The sequence below is a fragment of the Scatophagus argus genome, chromosome 12, assembly GCF_020382885.2.
Source record: "Scatophagus argus isolate fScaArg1 chromosome 12, fScaArg1.pri, whole genome shotgun sequence".
Classification (NCBI taxonomy): domain Eukaryota; kingdom Metazoa; phylum Chordata; class Actinopteri; family Scatophagidae; genus Scatophagus; species Scatophagus argus.
In genome coordinates, this window is record NC_058504.1 from 13706467 (window position 1) to 13716473 (window position 10007).

General features: G+C 39.5%; 1 protein-coding gene across 1 annotated transcript; it reads left to right on the plus strand.

Annotated features, from left to right (window-relative positions):
* The first annotated feature begins 1212 nt into the window (after positions 1-1212).
* Positions 1213-9992, plus strand: simc1 (SUMO interacting motifs containing 1). Its single transcript, XM_046405425.1, has 10 exons — positions 1213-1831; positions 2814-4157; positions 4274-4521; positions 4821-4890; positions 5196-5356; positions 5871-5963; positions 6122-6253; positions 7530-7686; positions 8221-8305; positions 9780-9992. The coding sequence occupies exons 1-10, from the start codon at positions 1676-1678 to the stop codon at positions 9989-9991; spliced, it is 2658 nt and encodes an 885-aa protein (XP_046261381.1). The 5' UTR covers positions 1213-1675; the 3' UTR covers position 9992.
* Positions 9993-10007: the final 15 nt, after the last annotated feature.

A 10007-nucleotide genomic window follows, 5' to 3' on the forward strand; every position in this document is an offset into this window, starting at 1 on the left:
TATCACGATTCCAGTTTCCTTATCAACTCAACACTCTAGTATGTGTTAGAGCTCCCCATCAAAAGGATGCAGCTTTTTAATGATGGCAGGAAGGCTAACAGGAAAGGAGGCCGTGAAATAACATGTAACACTGAGTTTGTGTGTCATCTATGGATGGCTCGCAAATACAGGAATACATCACTGTATGTGTAACCTGTTTGCTGCAGCCTGCTCCACACTGACACACTTATAGGGTCTGTTTAACTCCAACACTGGATCCACTGAGTATCAGAACAGTATCCCCGGAGATCAGAGAAGTAAGAGGAAAACCAAGGATGCATCAGGGCTGCAAGGTATGTTTGGATGATGTGTCCCGCTTCACACATGGCCACAGCAGACAGCTCATTAGTAAGCAAGAAAAAGGACGGAAAATACATTTACCTGCGTGTGCACAGAATCCCCAAGCTCAAATATGATATAAGACCAAATAAAAACTCATCTGATCTTACGTCAGGTCTTAATCTGAGCTGTAAGTTGTTGTGTTCCCAGTTTATTCTTAGGGAAATTTCTGTGAAGAACACACAGACATTTGATTATTGCGCACCATCTTGTGTTTAAGAATGTAGATGACAAATTCCAGAATGTTTGCATGTGAGTGCACTCCAGTGGTGATATGTGAGACTACACACGTTTAATTTATTACAGATATCATTTTGTGTTATTAGCAAGCTTGTAAAAATATTGCTGTGTGGTAGCCCTATCAAACCAACATAATTCCTTGAGTTTTATTTTAATACTAGGGAGCCCCTAAAGTCCCATAAGGCATTACTGTTTAGTTTAAATTGTATGTTGTGAGTTAAACGCAGCCTAATGACCCGATCTTGTGTGCACAAGATAAAACATATCACTTTTGAGCACTGTAATAATTTTGAAGATGATCTAATTCCATTACACAAATTTACATGCTTAAGTGTTTTGAAGTTGAGATCAACAAACCTGCAAAGGAGCGTGGAGAGGGTTTCCATCTGGCCAAATTGTTGTGTAATTCAAAAACGTTGGACAGATATATGTGATTGGCGAAATCAAATGGGTAAAAGACGTCAAAAAAAAGCATAATTAGGGCTCTTATTTTAAGATATTGTAGGTTTTAGGAGTGGAAATGATTTGTGATGTCTCACTCCTGTACAGCAGGTGGAGATGTTTGCAATTGCATGCCTGCTGGTGATCCGCCATAGCACCGAAGAAACATGACAACAAAAAACAGGAAGCATCAAATTTCAGATATGTCAGTTAAACCGCTGAGATGCACAGCTGAGTCAACCATATAAGGGTCTTATCATTGTTTTTAGGATGTACTTTTAGCGTTAGTTTCAAGCTAGCTAGCTAGCTGGATAGTTAAATTGCGACGAGAATTATGAGGAATACAATTAAACTCAAAGTTACCGGGCAGCATCAGGCGCATGGAACCTTGGCTGCAAATCTAAAACGGGAACTGCTGCAAGTCCTAAACCATCACTAGAACACTTATCTCGATGGGGACTTGCACATTAACCTAAGGACAATGTCTAATTTCTCTTTTATTAGGATTGTGGAGATTATCATTAGTCTGCACTGGATGGCGTTTTGGTGAACAGGTTAATATTCCCTAAAATCAGTTAGCTGTTAAGGTTTCTGCGTCCTGAATGAGTGAGGAGAAATGGATGATGTGATCACCCTCAGCTCCGACAGTGATGAAGACGACTCCGACGTGGAAATAGTCGGCTCCTACAGTAACCTCATGACCAAAGGTGAACCGCTCCCCCTCACTGCCGTGCGAGTTGACGTTGACGCTGCGAACGAGAACGTCCCAGCGGTAAGCGAAACAAACTCCACCGTTAGTGTAGTTCAACTTTCACTAACCGCCAAGAGACGTCACAGGTAGAAAACTTAAACCGAGGAAAAACGACCCAGACTGTAAAAGGTAACTAAAGTCTGCTCGGTAGCACCACCCTCAGGCAAGTAGTGAAATTTCTAACATAGAGATGTTATTGCAATTATTATTACATTTACTTCCCAGACGAGTGCTGGCTTGTCAAAGTGGCGGTGTCAGATTACAGCTAACTAGTATTTATTTCTTTTTGTTTTTTTGTTTTTGCCTACGGAAATCAGTACAGTCCAATATTGGACTGGTTCTGTTATTATAACACACAAACACAACTTTAATTTAACAAAATGTAACTTTTATCACTGTACTTTACCACATGCTAAGGGAACGTTATGTTCCCTTGAGCTGTTAACATTTTATGTCCTATCCCCTTGTGTAGGTTAACAGTTTGATAAATCAGTGTGTCTTTTAGTTGTTATGTAACGTTATATCAATTTGCCTTATAATAATTTGAATATATTTTTCGTGCTTTATCAGTATTATATGGGAAACCATTTGTATCACGATACTGATATATAATATTTTCTGAAAAATGTATGAGGATAACAAGACCCACATAATATATGGAAAAAGTGCACATGAGATTTTCTTAATTTATCATAAAAAATCCCATGTATACTATGTTACAGCTACAGTAGTACATACTATAATAATATGTCAACATAGAATATTATAATACTGGTTGCTCAAAATATTTTAACTCAGAAATATCAGCTTAAATAGCAGATGTAATTATAATGATTCATAGTCTTTGACAGAGGAAATAATTATATTCCTATCAGTGGGTGAGGAGAAATGTGTTAATACCGACATACCGTTTTGATCTGCGTTTCGCAATTCCTTGTTTCTGAGATAATCAGAAGACCACAGCATTAACTTACATATTTTTCTGTTTTTTTCCCCTTCCTAGCATTACATCGACCTCACAGATCCAAGATGGACTCTTCCAGAGCTGAAGATTCGTAAAAGACTGCATCCCACATCCTTAGCAGTGGTAGATTTGACTGAGAGCGACGTACCAAATGGGACACAAAAGGAGACAAAGAATTTGTTACTAAATGACTATCAAATAAAAAAAGATAATGCAGATAAAAATAAAACTTCAGACGAACAAGATTTTAACTTACAGAAAAGGTCTTTAGGAAACCCACTTCTTTTTGCACTACAGTGGGACTGTGGTGACCTAAAGCCAAAGCAGAGCCGTACAGACTCTCAAACACAACACGAAATGCAGATCGATGAAACACATCATCAAGCACCAACTGTGACATTAAAACAGTTACCTTTTCTTGAAACTCACGTCACAGAAGTGGAAACATCAAAGTGTTCTGTCTACTTAACAAAAGACTATACAACAATATCAGTGCAACCCAGGCAACTCGACAGTCTCGCAGAAGAATTGGATTGCATTAGTAATTTGAGGACAGCTACCGCATCAAGTGATACTCCCATGGAGCGTTCACGGAATGACTCTCCTCCTGAGGTGATTGGATCTCTTGTCGGACAGGACAACAAGAGACAACAAGAGAACAGTAATGAATTCACAAGCACGCAGCTAAATGCTTACTCTGTCGGCTCAGATAAAGGAAGCTCAGTCGCAGCCTCGAGGGAGCACATCACTTGTGAAGACGGGAGTGATACCTTTTGCTCAGCTGTGCCCGTCCCTGTTCCGACATCCCCTTCTTCATCTCAAAATAAAGCTGAGGGTTCCTTCCATAGAGCAACCTCTGAAGTTCTCTGCTCCAACCTGGAACAACTGGAATTAGAGCAAGTAGACTTTCAACAAAACAATCTCTCTGATCACCCATCCCCCTTCTCTTCCACTATTGGACTGGAGCCATCTGAGCCCCTGTCTCCCACAAGTGTCATATCTCATAAGCTTATGAGACAAGTTGACCCAATACCCACAGCTGAACCTGAGCAAGTTGAGAATACATCTCAGTGCCAGTTGGGGGAGGTTAACGCTGATAAATCCTCAAATAGCCCGGACCTCTTGCATTGCAGTATCCCGAGTGAATCTCCTTGGTCAATTTGTAAAAGTGAGGACATGAATGACGGATCTGGCAGTGGGATATATCAAGGGGATCTGGAAGGTGACAGTCCAGTGTCTTTTCTTTGGCAAGGGGGGAGTGATGGAGAACAAATGAACGAAGAGAGCAGATTTGATATGGACTTCAGGGCAGCCAGTAGAGAGGACAGGCTTTATGTATGCCCAGTGGCACTTAGGAAAATGTCTGGAGCAACTCAAGGCCCGGTATGAGACATTTCACCACATTTTTTGAGTTTGTTCTGTTGCTCTCATTAACTCAGTGCACGTGATTATATGCTAGGCTTAATGTACAGCTTTTCTTTTTAATGTTTTATTGTTAGATCTATGAGGAAGATGAAAGCTTTGGACCTCCAGAGGTGCTATGCCGTCAGAGCCTGAGCCTGGTTTACAGTACCATCGATGAGAACTACACAGAAGGCACCTTGCAGCTCTTGTCTGACTTACTACAGCCTGGTTACTATCCCCCCAGAGATATCACCTCCCACCTGCTACATGGCATTCTGCTTGATCCACAGTGTCCTTATCACCTGTGTGTGCAGGCCTTTAATCTGCTGATCAGGACACAGAGGTGAAGGAACCATGAAAATAAAAGTCAGTAGTGATGTATAAGAAGCAGAAGAGGAAGGATCAGCTTTATTGGCAGTATATGTGTTTTTTTACATACACTGAATTTTTCTCCTACATTTAACCCATCCTTAGTTGAACATGCATGCAACACCCAGCAAATTATGTGCAGTGAACACACACATAGGAGCAGAATTTGCAGCCTATTTAAATTCTTAAACTGTCTTTTATGTCCTCGTTTCCATCTTGACTCATCACTTTCCTTCTTTGAATTTAGAGATTAAAGCTGTTTTCTGATTTTAGACACCACATGGCTGATAAAACCACTGTACCATGGGACTGGGAGTTGTTGACCTCAATCATGACCAATCAGGTACTACTCCAGGCAGAAAAATGTGTGAATACTCAATATAGCTGGGTGATACATGAGTATATGGTACCATTAGTGTTGCTGAACTCTAGTCCATATTGATCATGATTTTGGTTGTAACACTGTGGAAAGGAAATCTCATGCATCATTATCTAAGCACCAAAAGGCTTCCTCAATGTTATCATTGATGAAAAACATTTAAATATTTGTTTTTGTCACAATCAGTCTGAACTAATGTGCAGACATATACACAGTTGAATGTCTTGTTTGTGATCTTAGTGTGATTTTAGCCTCTTTTGCTTTCGTAGGACCATACAAAGAGATATCGATGCGAGGTTGTCCGCATGTTCCTGGAGTACGTCGTGCAGACTTTGGAGGATGACTTCCAGGCCAAACGCTCTACTTCTACCCATCACCACTCCATTGCCAAGGCAACATTATCATGTGATCAGAGGTTCCCTTGTGTCAGGTGAGTTTAGTAAATAGTGGCCTATAACATAAAGCAAGATCTGAGATAGGTAATACACACATTTTGAGAAACAGGTTTTCTTGAAACTGTTCTGTCTGAACATGTTTAGGTCAAGGGATCTGATCATGTAAACTGCACACACAAATGTTCATTTCCTGTCTTTTAGACAGTTTTGTCACTGCAATTACATAATCTTTCCATGTGTCAGTGCTCCTTTTTGTTGATGTTCCATGCTATTTGATGTTTAAAAAAAAATCCAAACCTCTTTCATATAAATGAAACCTATAGTTGTTATAATTGTCAGTAAACAATCTGTGAGACCAATTCTTTCAGATAAACAGCATTAGATGTCCTGAAGTTAGATAAGCTTCAACAGACTATCCAAAATGTAAACAATTTTTATAGACACCACATTATGACATCTACAATAAAATATGACAAATTGAGTTTCTATTCATATTTTTCATTTGTTTAAGTGATGCTATTGTGTTTTTTTGTTTTGTTTTTCCTCCAGAGATGTCATCAAGTGGCTCTTTTTTGCCATTGTGAAATCAACAGAAAATGGAGAGAATCAAGAAGAAGCCAGAGAGAGAGATGAACAAATAAGGTGATTAAAAATCGAAAAAGCTTTTCTTATAGTGGGTTGGCAGGTTGAACAGAAGGGAACAACAGGAGCATAACCTTTCTCAGGTTTATAAGCTCACTATATCATTACGGCTGTTTTGGTGGCTATGTTCTCAACATTCAAATTTTTCTCCCCTGCAGAATGGTATCCATCTTCCAGAGGATGCTGTCCTTGGCTGTCGAGGTGGACCGTTCTCCAGCTCTAAGCTCTGCCAAGCTGTCCCAGGAGCTCTTCCATATGCTCATTGGCAATACACCTCTACGAGCACACAGGTGAGGAGGAGGTGGGAAATGAGTGAAAGGAGGCAAGAGAAGTAGTTTTGATTGAGTTATGAGAAAGTTGACGAGTGATAGGGAGGGATTATTTTTTTTATTTTTCCCCTTTATTGATCTGTACCTTTATTTGCTATTCCTGTGCTGCTGCGACAAGGCCATTTTCCCCACTGCGGGACTAAAAAAGGCTTATCTTTTCTTAAATCGCTCACCTTTGATTACGTTGTTAATCGTATTCGACAGTTTAACTGGCATAAAGTATTATAATTTGCCTTTAAATAATACAGTATAGAACAATTTGTAAAATAGGTTAAAATATCAAGTGTGATATGTTGTCATTATTATTTTTTTAATGATTACTTCATTTTGAGTGGAGTCACAGAATGATCTTCATTATCAGAATCAGCTTTATCAGCTTTATTTGCCAAGTATGTGTGACCATACAAGGAATTTGACTCCGGATTTTTCTCTGTCCTGTGCACCATACAAAATACAAAAAAGCAATAATAATAATAAAAAGAAGAATAAAATATTTACAAGAAAAAAAAAAAATATATATATATATATACATGTAGTGCAAACAGTGGAATGAGGTAGTGCAAACAGTGTGATGGTTCACACAATGGCAGGTGGTTTATGGGGAGATCAGGGAGACAGCCTGGGGGAAGAAACTGTTTTTGTGTCTGGTGGTCTTGGCATACAGAGCTCTGTAACGCCTACCAGAGGGAAGCAGATCAAACAGTTTGTGTGCAGGGTGTGAGGGGTCTGCAGTGATGCTTCCTGCCCGTTTTTTGACCCTGGACTGGTATAAGTCCTGGATGGAGGGCAGGTCGGCCCCGATGATTTTTTCTGCAGACCTGATTGTCCGTTGCAGTCTGTTTCTGTCCTGTTATTATGCTTTTAAACTGAACTTTTTAATACATTCCATTCACTAATTGGTCTTACGTCATGTGCCAGAGAAGATTAATTTCTCCTGTTTTAACACTGACCTTCTTAAATGTTATATCCGTAAATGTCATAGTGTATGTAACACAATAAACCATGCAGACAAATCAACTGTAAAACGTATGTCATGACAGAACACATTAAAATGGAGGAACAATAAATTCTTGTGCTCATCTTTTAAACAAAAGTTATTGGCAGTAATTGCATGTTTTTATATTGTCAATCAAGATATTCACAATTAACCACAGAAAATATATAAGTAATTGTTCCAATCTACCTCTTCTCCCTCGTTTTACAAGCTCTCATTGACTAATGTGTTTCTGACGCCCAGGATGTTGTTGCTGGAGAGCATGCAGAGCAAGCTGCTGAGATGTAAGCTGTTGGAACATCTGCTGGAGTATGCCTGCCCAATGAAAACCTCTCTGCCCATGTCGCTCAGTCTTCTGCTTCACTTTATGAAGAACTGCACTCTGGCACCAGACCCAATGGTGATAATCACTCTTGTGCCCTGTTTTCATCTTTGGCTTACACAGTGTTATTAACATATCTGATTTATAATACATTGATACAGAAAAAAAGAAGTTTAAACACAGTGGGCCCTATTTAAACAATCTATCATTGTCTGAAGTGCATGACTAAGGTGCATGTTGGTTTTGTCCAACTGTATTTTGCTATTGAAATGATATATAATATGGGTGCAAAGGAAGGTGCAAAGGGCTTATATTTAGTTTCTTAATTAATATTAGGTGTTTGTTGAGCATAATATGAATAAAAACAATTATAGTGCTATCTCCCATTCCTTTTAAAAGCAAAATGTGCCTGCACATTGCATATTTAAACAGCAACACCCATCTTCACTGAAGGACAAAGTATGTGGTCCTTGGTACATGGAGCATGTATAGGTACTGGGCTGGAAAATGACAACTGCGTAGGTTGGAAACGATGAAAACGCAATGATATTTGTGGTACATGGTACTCCACATTGCACCAGGATGCAACTGATAGATGATTATATTCCCCAGGATGGCTCTGAAAAGTGGCAGAGGTGGGAAGAGTTGGTCCATCTTCTGTGGATGTTGCTGCTCAGCTACAACAAAGCGATGAAAGGTGAGATGTTGGTAAATATGAGCTCACTGTGCAGCAGTATTTGAAGCTATAATCAGGAACTGGCTTTAGAGAACATTGCCTTTTGGTAGTGACAATGGGTGTCTCGGAATGATCAAACAAATACTCATGATACACAATGTTGTCAGATGACTTTTTATTCAAAACATAAAGTGAGTCAAGTGATCTCGTCAAAATCAAAACCAGCATCTGTAATGACTAGGCCAGCTTTCCGGTGCACTGCTTCCAGAAAGCAGACAGCACTTTAGGGAAACCCTAGACTCCAGTGAATGTGCAATATGCATTGCAAAACCATTTGGGATTGTACTGAACTGTTTTACTGGAATCTTTTGTACAGCGGAGAAAAGAAAAGAGAGTGAACCTGAAGTCCTTACTTTGGTAAAAAGATCAAACAAGAGCTGGATTATCCAGATCACCCGGTCAGATGTCGTTCCCTTTCGTCTCTACTATACAATATTCTCAGTTTTCCATCACTAATTCCCCCATTTGTATATTTCTGTGTTTGGTGAATCTCTTGCAACTTTTGTGCATGTATTCTATTTCTTCACCACCTACTATATACCAGATTTGATATACAAAATATAACTTCCAGACATTCCTGTACCTGTTCCTTTTTTAACATGCTGATGTTTTGAGTCGGCAAAAAAATGGAAAGAAGACAAATGACAAATACAGTAGGTTCCATCAGCAGCACTGTCTGGACCAACATTTTCAATAAACCTTCAGTACATACCTTCAAATTCACACAGCTCAGTTCCTGAGTAGAAATAAGATGTCTATTCTGCATTACCTGCGTCTTGAGAGTTGAACCTTTGCCACAAATGTCATGTTGTGATCATGCTGAACTAAACAGAAGTACTTTGAGGTGGCTTCACACAGTTCATTTAAAATGTATTAAATTGTCTGATCCAGTCCTAGTCCTGGTCCTGCATGTTTTAGATGTTTCCCTGCTCCGGCACACCTGATTCAAATAATGGGTTCTTATCGGGCTTCTTCAGAGCTTCATGACGAGCTGATCACTTGAATCAAGTGTGCTGGAAGAGGGTACATCTAAAGCATGCAGGACTTTACCTAGCTGGGTAAAAGACGTTCACTCTGCATCATACAGGGCTCAAACTCTGAATCTTAGTAACAAGCAATAATCTTTTTGAGCTACCTTCCAAGTGAGAAACCATCAAGGGCTTCACCTGATGACTTTCACAAAGTTGCATGTAAAGGCAAATTTACATTATGTGCAAAGTTTGGTTTATTTTCATGCATGGGTGGGCATATTTCCTTTTAACAACTACACCACTACTACTACTACTACTAATAATAATAATAATAAAAAAATAATGATAATAATGATAATGATAATAATGAATTTGACGATGCCCTAGTAATTGAAATAATTTAACATGACTCTACCTATCCCACTTTGGTTTATTCCTTACTTACTCTCATCTGTTAAACCCAGGCTTGCTGTGCAGCTCGCTCAGTGAACAAAGAGGCAGAGTTGGCACCTTGGTCTACAAGCAAGAAGATATGGTATCCAAGCCTGCTGTCTGTGAAGCTGTGGAGGCCTTCCTGTCCAGATCTCAAGCTGACCTTGGCCAAGCCTTACCTCTCCATGTGGAAGAGTCCCTCACTTATCTACAGGATCACCTGCTGGATGTCTGCCAGTGTTGACTTTAAAAAAAAACCC

Coding starts and splice junctions, on each gene's coding strand:
- simc1 (XM_046405425.1), top strand. CDS start 1,676: ATGGATGATGTGATCACCCTCAGCTCCGACAGTGATGAAGACGACTCC. Junction 1,832..2,813: donor CGAACGAGAACGTCCCAGCG/GTAAGCGAAACA, acceptor TCCCCTTCCTAG/CATTACATCGACCTCACAGA. Junction 5,357..5,870: donor CAGAGGTTCCCTTGTGTCAG/GTGAGTTTAGTA, acceptor TTTTTCCTCCAG/AGATGTCATCAAGTGGCTCT.